Source organism: Mesoplodon mirus (genome assembly GCF_964341445.2).
Source record: "Mesoplodon mirus genome assembly, chromosome: 9".
Lineage (NCBI taxonomy): Eukaryota > Metazoa > Chordata > Mammalia > Artiodactyla > Ziphiidae > Mesoplodon > Mesoplodon mirus.
Window position 1 is genome coordinate 55,873,835 of NC_138985.1, and position 25,517 is coordinate 55,899,351.

Below are 25,517 nucleotides of genomic sequence, written 5' to 3' on the forward strand. Positions count from 1 at the left end.
TGACTCCAAATGTAGGTTGAAATACACTTTTATTCATATGTGGTTACATTTGCATCCATAGTTTGGTAGGTTTGGTGGGTGGACTAATGGCTCCCCCCAAATGTCCACATCCTAATCCCTAGAGCCTATGAATGTTACCTTATATGGCAGAAATTTTTTTGCAGATGTGAATATGTTGAGGATATGGAGGTGGAGGGATTATCCTGGCTTATCTGGGTGGACCCTAAATGCCATCGTAAGTGTCCTTATGAGAAGGAGGCAGAGGGCTATCACAGACAGAAGAGGCAATGTGAGTGAAGCAGAGTCAGAGAGAGAAGTTGTTATGTATGCTGGCCTTGAAGATGGAGGAGGGGGCCATGAGCCTCTGGAAAAGGCAAAGAAACAGATACTCCCCTAAACCTTCTGGAGGGAGCACAGCCCTGCTGACACCTTGGGTTTAGCCTCTTAAGACTCACTCTGAAATTCTGACCTCCATAATTGGAAGAGAATAAATTTCTGTTTTTGTAAGCCACCAACTATGTGGTCACTTTGTTGAAGCAGCCATAAAAAACTTACATACAGAATGTGATTCCTTGTATTTAAATTCAAATATGACTCTCTCTACATACACACATAAAGACATCAAGACTTGAAGAAAACAACAGTAAAATGTTAACATTAGCTAACTGGTGGAAGAAATGTGAGTGATTTTCTTGTCATTGCTATGATTTCCTGAATTTTCCAAGATTTCTAGAAAACATCTACAGATTCTTGATTCTTTTTCTAATTTTTTCTTTAAAAGTTAAGGGAATATTATTCAGTCTTTAAGAGTCTTGCAATTCTGACACATGCTAAAAAACAGATGAACCTTGAGGACACTATGCTAAATGAAATAAGCCAGTCACAAAAAGACAAATACTATATGATTCCATTTTTATGAGGTACCCAGAGTAGTCAAATTTATAGAGACAGAAACTAAAATGGTGGCTGCCAGGGGCTGGGGGGAGGGAGGAATGACAGTGGTTGTTTAATAGGCTTAAAGTGTTAGTTTTGCAAGATGAAGAGTTTTCGAGATTGTCTGTACTACAGTGTGAATGTGCTTAACACTACTGAACTGTACACTTAAAACTGGTTAAGATAGTAGATTTTATGTCATGTATAAGTTTATCAACATTCAAAGTTTTTTTTAAAGTTCATTTATATTACAAAAGGAGAGAATCAGTGATACCCTTAAAAATAGATATGCAGTATACGATGTGATCTTGGTTGCATGAGGTTGTATTTTCTCTGCACCTTTTAAAATCCTTTACAGCAGCCAGGGCTACCCTGTAAGTGAGCTTTAGACTTGTCCCACGCTATCCTTTTCTTTATCAGTTCTCCTGTTTTTGCTTTTGTCTTTATTCTTTCACTCCTTTCATGGTCTTTCTCTGCTACCTGTGAACACATTTGAGGCTTTTGGGTCTTTGTTAGACTTCCTGAGAGTATGTTAATAAATCACTCCTTTTTGAAATGCTTCTTTCTTTGGCTTTTGCAACGTCATTTGTATATTTCACATACACTCTCCTTACAGAGAAGAGGCACACACTTCAAAACATTCCTCCTGTATTACTGATGGCTGGAGTCTTTCTAACATCTACACCAGAGGCCACTGCGCAAGACTGGGTGAGTTCCTTTCTCTCTCCCACCCCCACATATAATCAGGCACCACGCTAATTTTACCTCTTATGTGTTCCTCTAACCCTATCCCATCTCTGGTTTCAGGCCCTCGGCCTGTCTTATCTGAATATTCCAATAGTTTGGTCTTACCCCATCCTCTACACTGTAAGCAGAGGGATCCATCCATACTGTAACGCTGGCTACACCACCTCCCTTAAAGCCCTTCAGTTAAGGTGCACACCCTTCAACATGGCACCCAACATCCTCCAAGACATGGTCCCAACCTGCTTGCTCAGACTCTACTTCCACCAGTTCCACAGCCTGTTACCTTTCATGACCAATCACTTTCATAACTTGCTGTGTTTCCTCAGCAATTTCTGGACCTCCTGCTTCCCCTCCTTATTTTCTCTGGCTGGAAAACCGTTGCCCTCCACTGGACTGATGCCCATCCACAGCTTAGGCATCATGTACTCTAAGAGGCTTCCCCAGTCCTCAGCGTTCCCATAGTGCCCTGGGAAAAGGTTGTTGCCTTAACAGTTTATATGGACATTAACTGTTTGTGTGCTTGCTTTCCCACTAGCTCTTTAAGGGCTGGGACCATCTCTCAAGTCATTCTGGGGTTCCAAATCCTAACACAGTGCCTGGCATATAGTAGGCACTCAGTCAGTGTTAATTAATTAAAATGATTAGTAACAAACACTTTTGTTGATAGGTTATATCCATATCCATAATCCACAAAACATTTAAAGCCCTTTTCACTGACCACCATTGCCTTAATTATAAATTTTGGTAGCAGGGACAAATGAATGAAATTCTTATGAAGAGGAAGAAGACCTCTGGGGATTATACATTCGATTAAAATTTTGACCTGTTTATTTTAGTAGGGCCTATTTTGGGGCGTGTGTCTTTGACTTCTACAGCCCTACTATGCACGTCTGAAATGAAGTAGCTCCATGTTCTTCACTACATACAGCTGTTTGGTCCTTCGAGTTTGCCAGATCTGACCTAAAGGTAGACTTGCCAGAGCCATTATTTTGCTATTTCCGATAGACTAGTCAATGCTTCGGGATTCCTTATAGCAGAGAGGAGCCCCTTTGAAAGGGAACACCTGGCTACACACGGCACCAAGTGTAGTTCTCAACTTCCCCAGGCTGTGTGCCCCGCCTGTGGGTCTCGAGGGCCCTGGAGCAGCCCCTAAAAGCAGCCAAAGCCAACAGCTTCGCTCTTGAGGCCACCTGATCCCAAGAAACAGGCTTGCACCCCGCCACCCGCCCTCGGCCCCGCCGCAGAAGTCGCCGCTGCTGGACAGCGGAGCCGGGGTCACGTGCGCGGGGCCAGTCCACCGCCCCCAGACCCGGGCCCGCCCCGGCAGAAGGGCAGAGGCCATCCGGATCACGCGCGCCCCGGCGGCCCGGGCCGGGCCCAGCCAATGGGCTGGCGGCGCCCGCATGACCCGCGCCGGCGGGAGGGCGTGGGGAGTCAGGCCGGGCGCGCACGCTACCAGGCTGTATCGCCGCTCCCGCCGCCGTCGGGACTGGAAGTGAGCGGCCCGGGCCCGCAGCGCCAGCGACCCGGTGAGAGCGTCCCGCAGCCTCCCGCACCCGGTGCAAAGCATGGCGGCCTCCAAGGTAAGCGTCGGCCCGTTGGCCGGTTGCCCCGGGGGGCGCGAGGGGCCCGGGCGTTCACGTGCCGGGCTGGTCCAACCGGGAAAGCAGATAGAAAGGGGCGCGGGGCAGCTGTTCCACCTTGCAGCAGAGGGAGGAGGGAGGTGCCCGCCCCTCCCGGGCAGCACAGACGGCCGGTGCGGAGAACGGGGACCGGGGCCCGACCTTGCAGCAGAAACTTTGCTGGCTGGACCCTCCCACTTGGCCTGGGCGGGGAGTCAGTGCCTGGCCTGCGCCCGGCGGGCCGAGCCAAAGCCGGTGAGGAGGAGCGGGCACGATTGCGTCCCGGGGCGGGGGAGTGCTCGGGGTCTGCAGGTCCGCTCTGCCACCCCAGCGCACTCCAGCTCCTGACTCTGGTAGTTGTTGACCCGAGCTGCTTCCTGGGGTTCACAGCCCGCGCAGAAGCCTAATCCCATTCGGTTTCAGAGGCTCCGCCCTCCCACGGGTGGGGAAGTCACCTTGACTTCCGTTTTGGAGACTGCTTGAGAGAGTTGGCCTGCGCGTGTGTGCGTAAAAACTCCAAAGTACCCCCATCCCCCCAAGCCCCCCGCTTCTCGTCCTTCTCTCCGCATCTGACAACACTTACATACCGGCCTCTAAGCGTTTGAGAGGTTTCTTTTTAGAAATGACAAAACAGATTGTCTTGGGAGCCTGTAACTCCTGTGAAGTTCTACTTAAAAGGAATTCTGCGTAAGGTGACTCATTCACTAACCCAGAGGAAAGGCAGCTCCGACAGCTTGACCTTTCCTCTTTTTCCATTTCTTGAAACCTGGACACCATTTCAGCTTCTTTGGACTCCATTTCAACTTTTCTGGCAGAATACCATATTTAGTCCCAATCACTTGAATCATTGGAATTTATTGCTTTTAATTTTAAGTTCATGAAGGCAGCCCTTTAATCAAGCCTATACAACTTCTTAGCTCATTTTAAGCACAGTGAACTTAAATATACCCAACATTTCAAACATTTGTCCTTAATCAAAACTCTGTGATAACCCTCAAGAGGAAAATATGGCCAACACATCATATTCCTATTTATTTGAGCAAACTAATCACATTTGCAATGGAAATTGTAAGCAGACAGATATATTTAAATGCTGTTCTATGACTTAAGTTTCTCCAAGATTCCCGAAATCTGCAGGCTTTTCAGTGTTCCTAGATGATGTGGCCTAAGTGGCCTTTCTCTTTTCCTTAATGACTCTGAGTTCCATCCTAAGGAGTGTGCTCTGGGTATGCATGTGCAGACACATGGGTATGTATATAACTGTTTTAGTTAGATTCTCTGAGGATCACTGGGATTCATTTTTGGAACCTACATTAGCCCTTTCAAACCCAATAGCCCTTGACCTTTTCTTTGCATTGAATTTGCATGCAATCAGAGTACAAGGCATGAATTATGTTCCCTGAAGGTGACTTCTTCCAGGAGAGTAGGTGGGAGTAGATACCCATACTTTACTGTCATTTTTATGTCTGTAGATGAGTTAAATAATTTTACTTAATTTGGAGATAAAGTGAGGAACTTAAATTGAGGAGTATGCATGTAAATGGAGTATAAGACTGATTAACTAGTTTGAAATAAAATAAATGACATGGAAGGAGGTTTAACTTTTTGGTTGTATTTTTATTAAACTGTCACTTCATATCAATAAGTGCAGTTGAATTTTAGCCAAGTAGTGAGAGTCAGGGAAAATGAAACATTTCATTTTTACTCTTTGGGAACTTGTGTTTTTGTTTATTTATTCATTTAAACTTGCCTCTTTTCAGGATTTCTGATGGCTCATGGCATATATACATATATTTATAAACCAACAAGACATATCAAAATCAAGTCAAAGTAGATGAGAAAAACAGGATAAAGGGAAAATAAGATGAAGCCAGGACTAAGGTTAGTGGAAAATCAGGATGTATGTACTTGCTAGAGGTGACTGAATTTTCTAGCAGCCAAAGCAAAGAGGAAGTGATCATTGAGGTCAGTTACTTGGGAGAGAGGTCTCCTTTTTCTGCTATCTGAGGGCAGTTTCTCCCCATCTGTTTTTTTTTTTTTTTTCGGTACGCGGGCCTCTCACTGTTGTGGCCTCTCCCGTTGCGGAGCACAGGCTCTGGACGCGCAGGCCCAGCGGCCATGGCTCACGGGCCCAGCCGCTCCGTGGCATGTGGGACCCTCCCAGACCAGGGCACGAACCCGTGTCCCCCGCATCGGCAGGCGGACTCTTCAACCACTGCGCCACCAGGGAAGCCCCCCATCTCTTTTTATATGCAGTGAGCAAACTGCATTCAAAACTACCTCATGACCACAAATGTATGTTTGTGGATTCCATAAGGCCATTTCTTATAGTGTTTCTCATTTTAGCTCAAGGGCGGTAAATGTAGGTCCCCAAATGGGCTGTACTGGTCCACCTTAGTCCAAGAATACCCCTTATTTAGTTGCCTTTGGACTCTTATTAGGGTGAGGTGATTCTGTCCTCTATTAGGCAGTGCTGGGCAGCCCCAATTAAAGGCCATGCTCTTTGTTTTTTCCTAGAGCACAGATATTCCATATTGAACACAGAGCCATAGGTTTAGCAATCTTAATCTGGGGGTAGGATTGACATCCCCTCTTAAAACTTGAGGAGCCTGACTAGAAGAGAATCCCATCTCAGTGGAGTGTCTAAGATTCTGGAGTGCCCAGAATCAGAAACTGGTCTTTTATTTATTCTTTTTTTTTTTGGCCACACTGTGTGGCTTACGAAATCTTAGTTCCCTGATCAGGGATTGAACCCAGGCCCTCGGCAGTGAAGGTGCAGAGTCCTAACCACTGGACCTCCAGGGAATTCCCTTTTATTTATTCAAATGTAACTAATTTTTCATGTCCCTCTTTCTTTAAATAGTATAAATAGGAAGGCTGAGACTCTGTTCTTTGGTCTGCTTTCATTTTGATTTCTGCTTGATGGTTACTACTTAATGCAAAAGGTATTTGTTTTTTCATGAAGTAACATTGATCTGGAACTTGGTCTTTTGCGATGAACTCAGAAGACTTCAGTTTTCTTGCTGCCGCCTTTTGTAGGAATAATCCTCATGGGTTCCTTGGGTAGATGGTAGATGACAAGTGGCCTGCCTGTACTACTAGTGTTATTTTGAGTATTTCTTTAAAAAACCTCCAAGCACTGCCCTACATGTATTGAAACGAAAATGAGTTTTTAAAATTCTATTTTATATATTTCCATTAAAAAATTCATTTTTAGGGCCTCCCTGGTGGCGCAGTGGTTGAGAGTCCGCCTGCCGATGCAGGGGATGCGGGTTCGTTCCCCGGTCTGGGAGGATCCCATATGCCGCGGAGCGGCTGGGCCCGTGAGCCATGGCCGCTGAGCCTGCGCGTCCGGAGCCTGTGCTCCGCAACGGGAAAGGCCACAACAGTGAGAGGCCCGCATACGGAAAAAAAAAAAAAAAAAAATTCATTTTTAAAAAGTAGTATTAGAGAGGTTATCCTTTTCTTGCAGTTGTAGTCAACATTCCCTTTTCATCACTGGTTGAGTTTATCCATTAAGAATGATGAAATTAAACTAGGCGAAACTGTTAAAAGTTAGAGATTGCTCACTGGAGTTCAGGTGTGAGAGATGTTCAGGTGTAAAACTGGACTCCAATAATTTGGGTGAAATTAGCCTAGAACTAAAAGAAGAACATTTGGAGACAAGCCAAAGCATTCATAATCATGAAAATTTGGTCTGTACTGCTAGTACACTTAGTATTGCTAGTCCATTGTCGGCTGAGTTGTTGCCATGATCGTTGAGTCATTTAGAATTGTGTGTATTGTGTTCTTTCTAATGTTGCAAACGGGAATAAACTAAGGATATGAAAATGAACTGGACTCCGTTGGGACCTTCAAGAAAACCACAACCGTACCACAGGCTAAATCCTCTCATGGAAGTGCCCCAAGTAGGGTTAGTGCCATAACAAGGGCTTATGGGGGCATCAGGGAAGGAGCCCGTTTCTGTCAGGGGAGGGGAGGGAACGTCTGAAAGGTAGTGGTATTTCAAAAGGAATAGTTGGAGGAAGAGGGAAGACCATTCCAGTGATAGGAGACAGCAAATGAAAGAAAGAGAGGTGAGAGCACCTGCTGCGTTCAGGGCATAGCAGGTAATAAAATAAATAGGAGAGTAGCTAACACTTATTGTTTACTAGATGTGAGATTCAGTTCTAAATGCTTTTCATTATTAACTCGCCTAATGCCTCTAACAGTCCTGTGAGTTACATATTATCATTTCTGGTTTATAGATGAAGACTGAGACACCAAGGGGTGATGTAAGCGGCCTAAGATCTGACAATTAAAAAGTGAAGAAGCTGGGTTTCAAATCAGCCAGTCTGGCTCCAGGGTCTGTGCTCTTACCCTGTCCACCATATTGTCTGCCTGGTAGTTTAGCATAATGGAGAGTAGAGTTTATGGGAGAAGGGGGAGATGGCTCGGGAGGGGAAATTAGATGCCTCTTATTTAAGACTTTTATTTAGGTCTTGTAACTGTAAACCAGACTTTTATTTTTGAGAACCACTTACACAGTGCTTACTGTGTGCCAGGCACTTTCCGAAGTGCTTTACAAATAATAACTCCTTTATTTTTTATAATACCAAAAGTAGGTGTGGTCTGTTTTTGTCCCCATTTTACAGGTGAGAAAACTGAGGTCTGGAGAGGTTAAGTAATTTCCTCACGGTTATACAGAGAATAAGCAGTACAGCTTGGATTTGAACCCTGCCAGTCTGTGCTCGGAGTCTCTGCCTCGCCTGCCCAGGCCTTAAAAAGGAATTCCATTTACAGAGGTGCATGTGAGAATTCACATGTTATCCGTTATGGGCATGTGTATTTCCTGATCATTCCAGTCCAGTAGTTTGTATCTGTAGAATGCTTTGGCACTCAGTATATGCTTCATTGTTAAGTGGTTTTTGAACCAGATTGAACAGGCCAGAAATTGTCATATACTTTTTTTAAACAACTTTATTGAGATATAGGTCATGTGCCATACAAGTCACCCATTTAAAGTGTACACGGCAGTGGTTTTTTGCATATTCACAGAGTTGTGCAACTATCATCACCTTTGTAAAAATTTTAACCCAGTGTTCACTAATTAGGACTTGGGCTATATATTTAACCTCCATGTTTTTCATGCTTCTCATCAATAAAATACCCTCTTCAGAGGTTTGTTACTGAGGATACAATGTGATTGAGTTTATTAAGGATATTCTTCAGGTTGAAGGTTTTCTCTCCCATATGGTAAAAACTGCTAGGTATTTGATGGTATAATACTAGTATAATCAAACAGATCAGTTTTTTGTACTGGACAGGAAGGAAAGAATGTTTGAGTTGTTTTTATGCAGCCATGATGCTGGTAAGTTTCTGTGCTACCACTGATGTTTGGATTTAGGGTTTCTTAAATTGGTGGTGCTGGATAGGCCTTGGGGTTTACATAACACAATGTTCCTCACTCCTCCCTTCGTTAATCTTGTTCCCTTTTACCAGGTGAAGAAATGGAGTCCTAGAAAAGTTTGTAATTGGTCCAAGTTCCCTTGAAACCTGTTTGCTTTTTGCTCTATTGTAGTCCAGGGGTTCTCAGCACATTATAGTCCTCTGGACTGGTATAAAAGTGCTGATGCCTGGGTCTCACCCAGAGGTTCTGATTAGGTTGGACTTAGGTGTGGCCTGAGCCTCAAGGTTTTTGAAAGCTCCCCAAGTGAATCAAATCTGCTCCTGAGGTTGCCAGCCACTGCTCTAGGCGGTTTTCCTGCTCTTTGCTTCAGCTGATCCTCTGATGGTTCCTTTTTGGAATAAGGAAGGAATGCAGTGAGATAAATGCAAGTCTCTGGTGTGTCAATTCAAAGGAAGGATACATACGGGTCCCTACAAGTTCTCTTCTTTCTTGACAATTTCTTTTCAGTCCTTCTGCCCTGTTTCACCTTCGTGCTTAGGCATCAAGTTTATATAGTTTTGTAGTTATCCTAGAATATGGGTTTTATCACCAAATTGATTGAAAGCTCCTTTTGTCTCCTGTAAGTCTCAGTGGTTTTCTCTATCAGTGTAGGTGCTTGAGGGGGGAAGTGTTGCAAAGAGCAAGGTATCCCTGGTCTTGCAGCCTTTTCCCTGGCTAACCTAGTTGGGTGCCCATGTGTTGTCAATGTTCCCCAGTTGGGTCACAGGGCTTTACAAGTGTTGTTTAGCAAATAGAGAACTGGGGGTGGGGAGAGGGATGGGAAGGGTTGAAAGCCCTGTAGGGTAAGAAAATCAGGGAGCCGGTCTTCTTGGATATCGAGTTCTTTTATAATTGCTGGAGTTGCTCAGACTCCTTCTGCCTCTTTGACCCTTTGTCCTACGACTGGCCTCTGCTTTTTTTTTTTTTTTTAATGGAAACACATTTTTTAAAATTTTTATTTATTTATTTATTTATTTTTGGCTGCGTTTGGGTCTTCGTTGCTGCATGCGGGCTTTCTCTAGTTGCGGCGAGCAGGGGCTATTCTTCATTGCAGTGCGCGGGCTTCTCATTGCAGTGGCTTCTCTTTTTGCGGAGCATGGGCTCTAGGCACGTGGGCTTCAGTAGTTGTGTCGCGTGGGCTCAGTAGTTGTGGCTTGCAGGCTCTAGAGCGCAGGCTCAGTAGTTGTGGTGCATGGGCTTAGTTGCTCCGCAGCATGTGGGATCTTCCCGGACCAGGGCTCGAACCCGTGTCTCCTTCATTGGCTGGTGGATTCTTAACCACTGCACCACCAGGAAAGCCCCAGCCTCTGCTTTTGTTGAGTTCTTAGATGGAGGCATTCCTTCCTGTGTTCTCCACTGTCTGTGAGGATTAGCTCTGCTGAGCATGGTCCATTCCTACTCACCCTGCTCATCATTTGCTGCTTCATAGCACTTATCCTTCCCACCATGTTTTCTTGGATCCCTTTGTGTGAATCTGCTGATGTGGTTGCTTCTGCTTGGGATGTGCCCTTGTCACAGTGATGTAGTTCCCTTGGCAAAGTACTTAATAGCAACTGAGCAAACCCTTTTTTTCATGGCCTATTTAACCAGACCCTCTTGTTAGGTCAAGTCAAGCCCATCAATGGTGGCTCTGGTCTCTTAGCTCAGAATTATTCCCAGTGGCTGATTTGTAGAGTGGTGGTCTGGTTTGTTGGTTGGAAACGTTTAAAAGATAGTGTACTCATACTCACCATTTCCTTTGGAAATTTGCTGTGTAGTTGCATGAGTGAATATAGGCCTGGTGATTTCTTTTGACTTTAGGTGCTGACAACATAGCAAAATTGGCAGTGTTGAAATTCTTAGCAATTCACGCAAATAAACCACTCTATTTAATGGCTGTTATTAGGCTGGTAGCTTTGTCTTGATTTCCACATGTAGTCACAGTTTCCACATGTTTTCCATGAAAACTGTTGACTTGATATGAAAGTCAGATATTTCAATATACGCTTACTGTTTTATGGTAAAATGTCTTTTGCATAAGACATAAGATAGTAAAATTTGTAAGAAAATTGTCTAAGTAAGTGTAGGGGAGGAAAAAGTTTCCCTCAACTCTCTTAGGGTTGCTGGCTGGTTGCTGTCTGACAAAGACAGATTAACGAAAGAAAAGTATACAATTTTTGCTGAATTTTTATGTGTACATGAGAACCTTCACAAGAGAATGAAAGTGACCAGAGCAGAAAGCTTTAAAACCTTTTGGACAATGAAAAATAAATTTGTAAAGAATTGACAAGACAAAGGGGTTTGGGTTAGGGAAGTAAATGGTGAAGAAGTAACTAGGAAGATAAGGGTGGGTTTAACAAGGTTTGTGTGTGCAGGTTTTTCGGCCCCAACTTTCCCATCTTTGGTGATAAGATTGTCTCCTCTCCTCCTGGAACAGGGACGGTACCCTTTGTAGGGGAGTTTATGACCTGTTTCAGGAAAGAAGGTTGGGGTTGTGGGTGGGGATGGTCAGAGTGACTTTCCTGTTTCTGCTGTTTTCTTAAACTCCTTCAACTTAAGATACTGAATATGCCAAGGTGCCGCGTTTTGGGGTAGCATGTCCTGAACCTCGTCATAAGCCTGATTTGAACAGGTTTTTAGTCCTGGGCGCATATTTAGTAGTTTTTCTGAGTTAGACGTGATTTGTGTCTGTCTGATCCCAGCCACAGTTGTAGTCTGAGATGTAGAGGACACCCAACTGCTCAGTCAGCACCACTTTCTCATGTGGGAAAATGCTTCAAGAACTTTTTTTTTTTTAAATTTTAAATTAGTAGCTCTGGTTCAGTGAAAGAGCCCTGGACTAGAAGGCAGGAGAACCTAGATTACAGGTCCATTGCTTCCACTGATGGTGAGAACGTGGACAAGTCTGACTTCTCTGGGTGCTCAGTATCCCCCTGCAGCAAACGGGGCCTATCTGTGATGTCTGTGATGAGCAAATGAGGTATAACATGGGAAAGCACTTTGGGGATTATGAAGTGCTATAGGGACTGTCAAGTGATGTCTGTTGGAGACTGTGGGACATTTCTACCCAACTGAAAACTAGGGACATAGGTATTATTTGACCTACCTGAACAAAAGATGGTGTGCTTTTCTTAAGCTCATGATCTACTAAATAGTCACCATAATGGCTAGCCAGTCTGGCTGCTTCAGTAATCAGATTCTCTGAGTGCTCCCTTCCTGGAGCCTTGCTATTAGAAGTTTATGGTCCAAGGACCAGGAGCATTGGTTTTACTCGGGAGCTTGTTAGAATTGCAGCATCTGTGGACTCATCCCAAATATTCTGTTGCATCAGAATCTGCATTTTAAATAGATCCCCAGGGGATTGTATACACATTAAAGTTTAAAGAACATTGGTCTGGAACTCTCATTACTGTGTAATTAAATGTAGCTGCCTTTCTAAACTAAGGGTACAGTACTTTTTGATTTGGTTGTAAGTCAGTCCAACTTTTTGCAGAATTAAATACATAGTGATAAAACCCAGTATAAATTTTAGGATTCTTTGGGTTAATTTTGATTCCATTGGGGCCAGGGTATTATTTTGGATGGCGTCTCTGAATTATTATTATTATTTTTTTTAAAATTTTGGCCGTGTTGGGTCTTCGTTTCTGTGCGTGGGCTTTCTCTTGTTGCGGCGAGCGGGGGCCACTCTTCATCGCGGTGCGCGGGCCTCTCACTGTCGCGGCGTCTCTTGTTGTGGAGCACAAGCTCCAGACGCGCAGGCTCAGTAGTTGTGGCTCACGGGCCTAGTTGCTCCGCGGCATGAGGGATCTTCCCAGACCAGGGCTCGAACCCGTGTCCCCTGCACTGGCAGGCAGATTCTCAACCACTGCGCCACCAGGGAAGACCCTGAGTTATTATTTAAGGGTTGTACTCTTCTCCATTTCTTTACTACCCACCTGTACTTAAAATTCCTGAAAATGAACTTATGCCTATTCTGTTTTTTGACATTCTCTCCTTTGGGTCACCAATGACCTCTGTTCTAAAACTGTTGGCCTGTCCTCCTTATCTCTGGCCTCACAGGACCCCGTGTCCCACTCCCTCCTTCCTGGAGCACCTTCTGTCAGCTTTCATGATGTGCCCTCTCCTGCTTGGTCCCTTAACTCCCTTATTCTCCTTGGCCGGCTTCTTGTTGTCCTTTTGCTCTCCCCTGAAATGTTGGTGTTCCCCAGGCCTCTGCCTCAGATCCTTTTCCTTCTGACAGGTGATACTTCATGGTACTCCCCATGGGGCAGCTCTCTCAAGCACTGGCCTTGCGTTTTTGACTTTTTGTTGGAAATCTCAACTGGTTTGTCTCAAGGATATTTCCAAACTCTATTTACTAGAATTGAATTCACCTTCTTGGTCTTTCCTTACTTTTAGCTGCAGTTTAACTTTCCTAATAGTTAAAGTTTCTGGTTAGTTCGCTAAGTACTTGGGTGGGCAACCAGGAGAGACACCATTGGCAGGAACTTGGATATGGGCAAAGAGATGGGTCAGTCAAGCCCTTCTCATTCCCTGGAGCAGGTGTGTCCCATCTCCTCCATTTATGTTCAGGTCCTCATTCCTTTTTAGGTCCAGCATTGCCATAGCTCCAAGCTGGTTTTGCCTTTGGTCTCTTCTCTGCACTTTGCTCTCCATTCTGCCCAGAACTGTCAAAGGAAGCTTGTAAGATTGGCCCTTGTGTCCCTGTTAAGAGCAGTCCTTTGTTCATGAGCACTGCACTTAACAGTTTTTAAAAAGTGCATTCAAGTGTGTTATTGATTCCAACTATATGCCAGCTCCTATACTGAGTGCTGGGCTTCCCCAAATGAGTAAGCTATTGGACTTGTTTTCAGGAAATTACAGTCTACAGTGATTAAAATGACCAGATAATGTGAAGACCCAAGCTTCATTATTTGATCTTTATAATCATCTACAAGATAGCAGGGAAGGTGTCATAACCTCATTTGACAGAGAAACTTAAGGTTCAGAAAGGTTATGCAAATAACAGTGACAACAGCAGCTGACACAAGCCAGATACCGTTCTAGGCACATTGTACGTGAAGTAATTTAATCTTCACAACAGTCCCGCGGCATGTAAGCGCTACTATTGTCTCCATTATACAGATGGGGAAACTCATCTGTACAGAGTGGTAAGTCTCTTGAGGCACAGAGAGATTACATGACTTGCCCAAGGTCACACACCTTTCAAGTGGCAGAGCTATGACTGGAACACAAGCAGCCTGGCTGCAGAGTCCAGGAACATAACCAATGTACTACATTGCCCTCTTTTTTTTTTTTTTTTTTTTTCTTTTTGCGGTATGCGGGCCTCTCACTGTTGTGGCCTCTCCCGTTGCGGAGCACAGGCTCCGGATGCGCAGGCCCAGCGGCCATGGCTCACGGGCCCAGCCGCTCCGCGGCATATGGGATCCTCCCAGACCGGGGCACGAACCCGTATCCCCTGCATCGGCAGGCGGACTCTCAACCACTGCGCCACCAGGGAGGCCCATACATTGCCCTCTTTAATTTACCTTGCTGCACAGTGTGGCTTCATTATGCCTAAAGAATAATATTTAATCTCATTAGTCAGTTTATTCCTCCTTGGTCTTGGCTCTTGTCTAACTTTTCCAGTATTACCTCATGCGCATTCCCTTCTCATATCCTTCACAGAGGTTTGTAAATGTGACATGTCCAACCCCTGTTCAGATTCCGTGCCATAAGTCTATGGCAACAGTGTAGCAGGAAAAAAGGGAGCCTGTTTGTTTGTTTCACTTAGAGCTCAGTCAGAGACAAGGATGTTTCTTGTCATTCCTGTATATTGGTGGGCAGATTTTGTTTGTTTTTTTAGTATTTTCCTTCAGTTTTAGGGAAAGAGGTCTTAGTTTTATTTCCTCATTCCTTGAAGTATCTGTAAGGATGTTAAATCCCATGTACTAGGTTTTATAGTTGGTTTGTTCTAATCAAGATTCAGACACAGTCTGCACATGGCATTTGGTCGATATGTCTTTTAACTCTTGTTAATCTATAGGTTTGACTACCCATCTTTTTTTGTGTTTCCTTGCAGTTTATTTGATGAGTGAATTGGGTCATCTTTCCTGTAGTTTCCCACAATTTGAAATTTGCTGATTGCACCCCCCTGATGTTCGTCTGTCCCTAGTGTTTCCTGACAATTGATAGTTAGGTCTGGATGCTTGATCAAGTTTAAGGTTTTATTTATTTTTATTTTTTGTTTTTGGATAGAATATTTCCTAGGTAGTTGCTGGCTGCCCCTCTCAGGTCACTGGATCCTTGGTACTGGATACGCCCATCAGGAGGCACGTAATTCCTGGTTGTTTCCTACGTTGTTATGTTTGGTGAGTGGGTTTGGATGTTGCCTTCCTGCTCCACCAGCATTTTGCATAATGGTTTATTTTAGTTGGCTAAGTTTTCATATTCACAATTGTTCTTTGTGGTGCATTGTGATGTTCATCCTTTAAAAACACACACGTGTGCCTGTGTGTATACACATATGTATGTATATATACCTATATATTACAATGAGTGTATATCACAGTTACAACAAATGGTGGCTATTAAAATCAACTGGATGTTAATTAATGGGTACAGAGTTTGTGTTTGGGATGATGAAGTGGATAGTGCTCCTGGTTGTACAACATTGTGAATGTCCTCAGTGCCATTGAATTGTACACTTAAAAATGGTTAAAATGTTAAATTTTATGTGTTTTATCACAATAAAAACAAATCAATTGAAACTGGATTGTAACTTACTGAATTTTTTTTTTAAATTAATCATTCCATGACTATTATTCTTTCCCAAAAAGAGTCAAAGTGAGATGGAGGTGGGGAGGTAAAATTCTTATTGACTGAAGAATGCCAACTAATCAGGTAGAAGGTATGATAGAATTAGAAAAAGAAGACAGATTATTTGGCAACCTGCAGGTAATTGATTCAGGCACATGTCCTCAGTGGATGCTAAAACCTTCAGTAAAAGATTGTTGGAATTCTCCCTGTCTCAAAGTATCTCCCTATAAATTACTAACTATAAAGAGGAAAAAGTACCGTTATAAGGGAGGGCTCGGCCTCAATCTGTGATCCAATTTAACATCATCAGAAGGAGGGAAAAGCTAGCATGGCGCACCCACTGGTGTGATGTGATGAGAAGTATACAACGTGACCTTTAGAGATTTCTTGCCCAAAATGTTGAATCTGAATCTAATCATGAGGAAACAATTAGACAAATCCGGAAAATAGGACGTTCTGTTAGACCTCTGGTCTGACTTTAAAAATGCCAATGTTATGAATGAAAAGGCTAGATTAAAGGAGGCTCCCAAAGAGACATGACAACCAAATGCAGTGCTTGAACGTGGATCCAAAATAAATAAAACAATGGCCCTGTTGGAGCAACTTGAATAAGGAGTTTATATTAAATTATACTGTAATAGTTGGCTAGGGCTGCCATAACAAAGTACCACAGAATGAGTGGCCTAAACAACAGAAATTTATTTTCACGCAAATCTAGAGGCTAAAAGTCCAAGATCAAGGTGTTGAGAAGGTTGGTTTCTTCTGAGGCCTCTCTCCTTGGCTCATAGATGGCCTTTGTCTCCTTGTGTCTTTACATGGTCTTCCCTCTGTGTCTGTGTCCTAATTTCCTCCTCTTATAAGGACACCAGTCTTAAGGGATTAAGGCCTACCTTAATGACCTCATTTTACCTTAATTACTACTTTCAATATCCTATCTCCAAATACAGATTCATTCTGAGGTACTGGGGTGTTAGGGCTTCAACACATGAATTTTGTGGGGACACAGTTCAGCCCATAACAGATATTAAATCATTTTTAAGGTGTCTTGGGTGAGATAGTGATATTGATGTTCTGAAGGAAAATGGTCCTTGCTGTTTCATATATTTTATGTTTTCCACTAGATTTTAAACTGATGACAGGGACCTCAAAGCACCTGTTACATAACATTCAGACACCGTTTGTTGAATTGTTCGCTTACTTGGGGGTGCCACCCATGGCAAAGTGAAGGGGAACAGGAGATTTCTGCTGCATGCCTGTGGTTTGTTGGAAACTTCTTTTTCTAATAAACCATTTTCTCAAGCCCCTCCATCCCTCACTAACCTAAAAAAACTAATAATTTGGAGTACTTGAGGAGTTGTGCATGGGTAGCCTCCAGGAGAGCGCATGGTGGAGAATCATAGCTGCAGAGTAAACCTCAGCAGGGGTTGGGCTGTTCAAGGTAGATGAATCTCCATGACTACAGAGAAGCTGCTTCAGAAGGAGGCTCCTGGAGAAATGTGCTTCCTTTTGACTAAGGAGGTCCAGCTGCATTATAGCGAGACATTCCCAGCAGATCCAAACAGTATGTCTGCTGATTCAGACCAGCTGGTCCCAATAGCCTACTTCACCCTCCAGGTGGCTTGACAGGAAAGGCTGGTGATATATCCGGTCTCTTATCTGACTCTGCCAGGCCCACTGGCAAGGACTTTCATTCCTTGTGGGTCTTCACGAACTTACTTTATTGCAGGTTGATGTTGACTCTGCATTCAAGATTCCACTTTCTTTTCATTGTGAACTGAGATGGGCATCTCAGTTCCAAAGTAAAAGCTCAGCTCCTGGTTTCCTTATGGTGCTTCTTGGAGGTTTTTGTTAGCCCATTTTGGTGTCCACCAGCAGTTTAAGAAGAGCCTGGTCTTGACCTTTGCCCAGCTTTCCATTGGGTTATTTGCCTTCTCATATTGACTTGTTCTAAGAGCGCTTTTAAATTAATAACCTTGGCCTTTTTGTCCTGTTACACGTTATTTATGTTTATTTTTTGAAGTTGTTTGATGTTTAATGGGTTCATACACACTTTTGATTTTTTAAACTTTTTATGTTACATATTTATTAATCTTTTCCTACGGTTTCTGCATTCTGGTTTGTCTATCATGTTTAAACACAGCTTTCCCACTTAGTATTACATAAGAAACCACTTATGTTTGATGTCAGATGAAAGGTAGGAAACCAGTTTAATTTTTATTGTTGTTGTTCAATCCCAGGAGGTCATGAACCTTCACTAGTGCCACTTCATCAGCCAGCATGACCTACTGCCAACTCAGCCCAGACCCTCTGCTGGCTCAGATTCTTAAGAGGAACTCTGACTAGTTCAGAAAGCCAAGAGAGCCTTCCCTTAGGGCTCAGCTGTCCACTGATGACTCAGTCAGCTGGGCCGCTATGAATATGGAAAGGATACAACAAACTGGCAAGCAAGGCACTGCTAGATTCTGTCCCAGCGTATGCTACTCTCATTCAATCCTGATTCTCACTCACTCTCTCTCTAACAGATGAGAAAATAGGAAGTCATATTGCTGGTTAGCAATAGAGTCAGAATTCAGACGTCCATTTGCAAAGTCCATAAAAGTAAGTTTAAATAGCATTCTATGAGGGAGATCTGGTTAGAGAATCTGGAAAATCTTCCAGGAGGAATTGGCATTTGACTTAAGCCTTAAAAAAATAGTAGCATTTTTTAAACTTCTCATTATGGAAATTTTCCATAAAAAATTAGAACAGTGTAACAAACTCCCATGTCCCTTTCTAACCAGTTTCAGTAATTATCAGTTTATGGCAGCTGTTGTTTAATTTATACTACACCCTCTCTTGTCCTCTCATCCCTCTGAGTTTTTCAGAGCAGATCCCCAACATCATATCTGTAAATATCACTGTGTATCTCTAAAAAAGATTTTTAAAATGCACAACCAAAATATCATTGTCACATCTAAAAAAATTTTAGTGCTTCCTCAATATGATCAAATATCTATTCTGTACACATTTTACATATTTCCCCTATTGTCTTACAATTTTTTAAAATTGTTTTTTGAATTGTCATCTAAATAAGGCCCAGGCATTGCAATTGGTTGATATGACCTAATTTTCTTTAATCTCTAGGTTCTCTGCTTTCTTAATCTCCTGTTCTCTCTTTTTTCCTTCTGAAAGTCATTATCACATATGATTAAAATCATGGACTCTGTTCAAATTATGGCTCTGGGCAAGTTACTCTACCTCTCTGTACCTCAGTTTCCTCATCTGTAAACAGGGCATGGTTGTTTTTACTTCCTGGGTTATTGGGAGGGTCAATATGCTCTTGTTTCTAAAGCTCAGAGCCAGGCCTGGACATAGTAAGCTTTACAGAAGTGTGGGCTTTCAGAGGGGTTTGGAACCAGAGCACTTGCTCAGAGTCATGTTGAAAATCATGGGAGAGGAAAGAGGAGGGGTTGCTCCAGTGAAATTGTGCCCAGTCTTTGGGACGAGGATCCCGGCTGTGCAGAGGGCTCCTGTTCATTTTCTTTTAACTTCCTCCTGGGTTCTTGACTGTTCTTCAATTATATGATGTTGATGCACAGCAGAATTTTGAACAGGTAAGGTATTATTTAGTGAAAGCAACTTTCTGTTGTCCTTTGATTTGCTGCTCTCTCTTCTCTGTGTCTAATAAGTTAGCTATTCTCTCAGCCATTTTACCTTTCTGTGGCATTATCTGGGCTCCAGCAACTTGTGATCTCCTAAGTAGAACCTTTCAGCACTTTATAAATACGTCATATACTTTTTATATTCCTTTGTTCCCCATCAGGAACATACACCCCAGTCTTCAGAACAGCACAATCAGTTTTTATTCATTTAAGGAGCAGTAGTAATTTGACAGTTGCTAATATGTAACAAATTATATTGGGAGTGGTAATTACAATTGCAGCTGGTTGCTAATTACACTGTAACCTTGATGCTTTAAAAAAAATTGAGACTGAGTTCAGCACATAATACTGAGAATAATATTCTCCATTAGGTAAATCTGGCTTCCACTGAACCACGGGTATTTATGTATGATAATGCCAAATCAGAAAGACTTATTTTAAGTGGCTTTCACCTGTAATGTTGTCCAGTAGCACCATTCATAAGGATAGCTTAAAGTCCCCATCTTTGATTGCCAAATTCCTGGCACATCCTCCAGGTAGTATAATTAGTATGAAGATGACCTGGGCTCTAGGGTCATTTTTGGCTCCGTGATTGTGATTTACTACTACTCATTTAAGACTAAGTGTCTTACATGCCGCAGCTTCCTCATCTGGAGACTGGGATGTTAATGACTTTTCACCTTGAATAGTTTTAGTAATGTTTTAAGTGAGAGCAGGCATAAAGCCTTTAGCACATGCCTAGCATAGAGTTAAGGGCCCAGTAAAAGTTAACTCGTCAGTGTGAACTGCTGTAATCAGTAATAAATAACCCAGCTCCAGGACCTTACCTCTGCCCCCCCTTACTCCAAGAGTTACCAGAGTTAGCACTCTGATTTGTGATAGCATGTAGCATCACACACTTTGTACCAACCACTCGTTGATAAGTCTGTCGTTCCCCCTCAGGGGGCAGGGTCTCTGGTTATTTGGCATTGTCCCCTAGTGCCCAGTACATGGGAGCCTTCCCATAGGCGATCGTGTTGCATGAACGAACAAGTGGAGTGGCGCTGTCTCAGGCAGTGGTTCTCCTCTGGGGGCAGGGTAGTTTTGCCCCCAGGGGAGATTTGGTAATGTCTGGAGACGCTGTTGGTTGTCACATCTGGGAGAAGGGGTTGCTACTGGCATCTAGTGATTACAGACCAGGGATGTTGCTAAACATCCTACAATGCGCCCGACAGCCCTCTATAACAAAGAATGATCTGACCCAAAACAGTACGGCCAAGGTTGAGAAGCCCTGGTCTAAGGCAACTTGACTGTATTAGGTTGTGGCCCTGGGGGAAAGTCATGGGGCCTGGGGCCCATCAGCTGTTTGACCTGCAGTTTTCTCAACTACAAAGGAAAAGAATCCAACCTACTTCAAGGATTCAAAGACAGGGAGATCATACAGATGTGTGCCTAGTGACCCTGCCTGCTTAGTTTCATCTTGATGGTCCTGGCTACCCATGATCTTTTTTTTTTTTTTTTTTTTTTTTTTTTTTTTTTTTTGCGGTGCGCGGACCTCTCACTGTTGTGGCCTCTCCTGTTGCAGAGCACAGGCTCTGGATGCACAGGCTCAGCGGCCATGGCTCACAGGCCCAGCCGCTCCACGGCATGTGGGATCTTCCCGGACCGAGGCACAAACCCATGTCCCCTGCATCGGCAGGCGGACTCTCAACCACTGCGCCACCAGGGAAGCTCTACCCATGATTTTTTTTAAAAATAGACTTTATTATTGTTGTTTTGGAGTGGTTTTAGGTTCATAGCAAAATTTAAAGAAAGGTTCAGAGATTTCCTGTACTCCTCCTGGCCGCCCCCCGCACATGCATAACCTCTCCCGCATTACCATCATCCCCCCATCAGAATGGTACATTTGTTACAATTGATGAACCTACAGTGACATATCTTTATCACCCAAAGTCCGTGGTTTACATTAAAGTTGACTCTTGATGTTGAACAGTCTGTGAACACATTTTATAATGATATGTATCCATCATTATAGTTTCATACAGAGTCTTTTCACTGCTCCAAAAGTCTGTGCTCTGCCTGTTTTCCTTCCCTATTTGGCAACCCCTGGCAACTACTGATCTTTTTACTGTCTCCATAGTTTTTCCTGTTCCAGAATGTCATATAGTTGGAATCATACAGTATGTAGCCTTTTCAGATGGGCTTCTTTCACTTAGTAATATGCATTTAAGTTTCCTTCATGTCTTGTCATGGGTTGATAGCTCATTTTTTAGTGCTTAATGATATTCCATTGTCTCGGTATACCACAGTTTATCTGTTCACTGACTGAAAGACATCTTGGTTGCTTCCAGCTTTTGACAGTTAGGAATAGAGCTGCTGTAAACATACATCCATCCAGGTTTTTGTGTGGATGTAGTTTTAAACACCTTTGGGTGAATACTTAGCAGCATGAATGCTGGATCGTATGGTAAGAGTATGTTTAGTTTTGTAAGAAACCTCCAATTTGTCTTCCAAAGTGGTTGTGCCATTTTGCATTCTCATCAGCAAACAATGCAAGTTCCTTTTGCTGCATATCTTCACCAGCATTTGATATTGTCAGTGTTCTGGACTTTGGCCATTCTAGTGGGTATGTAGTGGTATTTCATTGTTGTTTTAATTTGTATTTTCCTGATGACTAAAGATGTGGAGCATCTTTTCATATGCTCATTTGGTATCTGTAGAACTTCTTTGGTGAGGTGTCTGTTAAGGTCTTTGGCCCATATTTTAATCTTAATTGAGTTGTTTGTTTTCTGATTGTTGAGTTTTAACAGTTCTTTATATATCTTGGGTAACAGTCATTTATTGGCTATTCTTGTGCAAATACTTTATCCAAGTGTTGGCTTATCTTTACATTCTCTTGACAGTGTCTTTCACAGAGTGGAAATGTCCATTTTATTGAAGTCCAGCCTATCATGGATCATGCCTTTGCTGTTATATCCAAAAAGTCATCATCAAGCCCCAAGGCCATCTAAGTTTTCTCCTTTGTTGTCTTTTAAGAGTTGTACATTTAGGTCTGTGATCCGTTTTGAGTTAATTTTTGTTAACGGTGTAAGGTCTGTGTCTAGAACCATTTTTTGCATATCGATGTACAGTACCATTTGTTGAAGAGACTATCTTTGATCCTTTGTCAAAGATCAGTTGACTATATTTATGAAGGTATAGTTCTAGGCTTTTTATTCTGTTAGATTGAGGATTATTATGTCTTTTTGGAGACTTGACCCTTTTATCATTATATAATGTCCCTGTTTATCCCTGTTAACTTTCCTTGCTTTAATATGGGCTCTGTCTGAAAGTAATATAATTCCTCTGCTCTCGTTTGATTAGTGTGTGCATGGTGTATCTTCCTCTGTTCATTTATTTTGATCTATATGTGTCTTTATATTTAAAATGGTTTTTTTTGTAGATGGCATATAGTTGGGTCTTATTTTTTGACGCATTCTAACAATCTGTCTTTTAATTAATTGGTACGTTGATGTTTAAAGTGATTTTGGTTATCTTCATTGGTGTATCTGATCTTTGTGTATCTGTGGTTTGGGATCTGACGTTGATTGGGTGGAAATTCTGAATCATTATTATTTCAGATATTCCTTCTGGTCCTTTCTTCTCCTTCTGGTATTCCCATTACATGTATATTACACTTTTTGTAGTTGTCCCATGGTCTTGGATATTGTTCTGGTTTTTTTTTGTTGTTTATTTGTTTGCTTTCAGTTTTTTTTCTCTTTGCTTTTCAGTTTTGGAGATTTCTATTGAAATATCATCAGACTCAGAGATTTTCTCCTCAGTTGTATCCAGTCTACTAATAAGCCCAGCAAAGGCATTCTTCATCACTGTTACAGTATTTTTGATCTCTAGCATTCTTTTTTAGTTCTTCCTTAGAATTTCCATTTTTCTGCTTACATTGCTGATCTCTTCTTGCATGTTGTCTACCTTATCCATCAGAGCCCTTAGCATATTAATCATAGTTGTTTTAAATTCCTAGTCTGATAATCTCAATATTCCAGACATATTTGAGTCTGGTTTTGATGTTTGCTCTGTCTCTTCAAATTGTGTACTTTTGCCTTTTGGTATGCTTTGTAATTTTTTCTTGATAGCCAGACATGAGGTACTGGATAAAAGGAACTGCTGTAACTAGTCCTTTGGTAATGTGGGCGTAGGGTGTAGAGGGAAAGGAAGTGTTCCTAGTCCTATGACTAGGTCTCAGTCCATTAGAGAGCCTGTGCCCCTGGACAGTGTACTTCACAAGTGTTTCTCAATTTTTTCTTCCCCTCAGGTGGGAGAGGATGGCTGGAGGTGGCTGGAGTTGGGTATTTGCCTTCCCTCTGGTCAGCTGGCTCTGGTATTACTCCAGTGGGTTAGACTCCTCTGAAATAATTTCTTCTGAGGCAGACCTTCTTATAAAGAACAGAATGCTCTGATGCATTTCAACTTGGTTCCTTTTCCTTTCCTCCTACTGGAAATGCCAGGTGATTTTTCTCTGATATTCACTGAGAACCAGGTTGAGTTCCAGGAGGTAACATTCACAAAAGTGTGGGGAATCCACTATGTCTAGGTCCACCTAGAGTTTTTTAAGTCTTTTCTTGTCCACACTGAGCCTCCAGCAATTGGTCATTGTGATCCTCTGGTTCTCCCTTTCTGTTTCTCCATTTTGGGGGGCAGTGGTTTGCTTGGTGACATCACTCCTCTGATGGATCTGGGAAGAGTAGTTGATTTTTCAATTTTTAAGCTTTTTACTTATTTTTAGGACAGACTGGCAACTTCCAAGCCCCTTACGTGCTGGACTGGAAACCAGAAATCTCCCCATCCTCTTTTGACTACCTTTCCTATATTGGAGAAAATCCCCACATTACAAGGCCTGCCTGCTAGAACATATGAGTCAGAACTCAGTTCCCATCTTTCCCTGCAGCCAGGGCACAAGCATGTCATCTAGCTTTGCCAATTGGATGCTCATGTGTGACTTTGACTTGGAAGACGGCAACACAAGGAAGCAGCTTGTGTGTGAAGTTTCCATTTCGGCTGAGATGATAGGCAGCCTAGGCAACCTGCTTTTGTTGTGGGATCAGAGGTGCATTTCTCACCAGGTGACTCTAGGATAGTTTGGGGCATCACTGGTGGTGCCTTAGCCTTAAGCTGATTCTCCAGGCTTCCCAACATGACTGTGATCATCCAATACAATTTTAATACACTGTTTTTCTCCTTAGCCTGTTACCTTTTATTGCTTATTTCTAAGTTGGATACATGTTGGACCTACCTCCTCATCTTCCTTTTGTATTTGGGATTAGAAATATCATATAACTGTGTTTACAGCTTACATTTTTTAAGAGTAGCTATTAATCACTACCAACCTTATGTATCATTTTAGGATTCACAGAGCACTTTTTCTTCATTCTAATGAATCCTTAAGATAACTTTATGAAACAGATAAGTAGATTTTGTCATTTTGCCCTTTTTATAGATGAGGAAACTAAAACTTGGAGATGTTAACTGACTTGTCCAAGATCACCAAGTTAGCAATACATTGGAATCCAAATCTTTACTCTAAATGTGGTGATGCTTGCTTATGACAGGGTGAGCAAGCATCTCTTTCACCATAAGGAGTTGAAAATATAAACAGACAAATGTCTATTTCAGAAGAGACTTATATTGTCTCTTGTCAAATTTTTAGTCTTGGGAACATTTACTGGAATGTTAGCTTTAGCTTAATAACAATAATAATAAAATCTAAAATTAGAGCATTTAAAGTTATTTTGACCTAACAGAACCCACAGCTAAAACACCACCATTCATTTCTTAACTGCTGTACTCTTCTTCATACAGAATTTTAATGGTGATGGCTTTATTACTGTTTAATGTTTGTCTACAGCACATTTCACAAGCTACTGAATCCTTCTGATAAATATCTCCAGCATCCCTGAAATTACCCACTTGCATAATTACTCAGCAGGTTAACATTTGTGGTGTCTGATACTTTATAAGTCAACTGTTGAGTGATATGAACATTTGAGAGTTGATTACACAGTAAGGTTGTGGTTAGAAGAATGCTTAACATGGCATCTTGTCTGTATATTAATTTGTATTTCAGTAACTTTTTTATAATGACTGCTCTTCATTTATTTTTTAACATCTTTATTGGAGTATAATTGCTTACAATGGTGTGTTAGTTTCTGCTTTATAAAAAAGTGAATCAGCTATACATATACGTATATACCCATATCTCTTCCCTCTTGCATCTCCCTCCCTCCCACCCTCCCTATCCCACCCCTCTAGGTGGTCACAAAGCACCGAGCTGATCTCCCTGTGCTATGCGGCTGCTTCCCACTAGCTATCTACCTTACGTTTGATAGTGTATATATG

General features: G+C 42.4%; 1 protein-coding gene across 1 annotated transcript in view; it reads left to right on the forward strand.

Moving 5' to 3' along the window:
- The first annotated feature begins 2,856 nt into the window (after window positions 1–2,856).
- SLC25A13 (solute carrier family 25 member 13) overlaps window positions 2,857–25,517 on the forward strand; it is a 214,097-nt gene continuing 191,436 nt past the window's right edge. Inside the window, 2 exon segments of the mRNA XM_082633147.1 lie at window positions 2,857–3,181; window positions 3,183–3,263. Coding sequence (XP_082489273.1) covers window positions 3,065–3,181; window positions 3,183–3,263 — 198 coding nt within the window. The 5' untranslated portion in view covers window positions 2,857–3,064.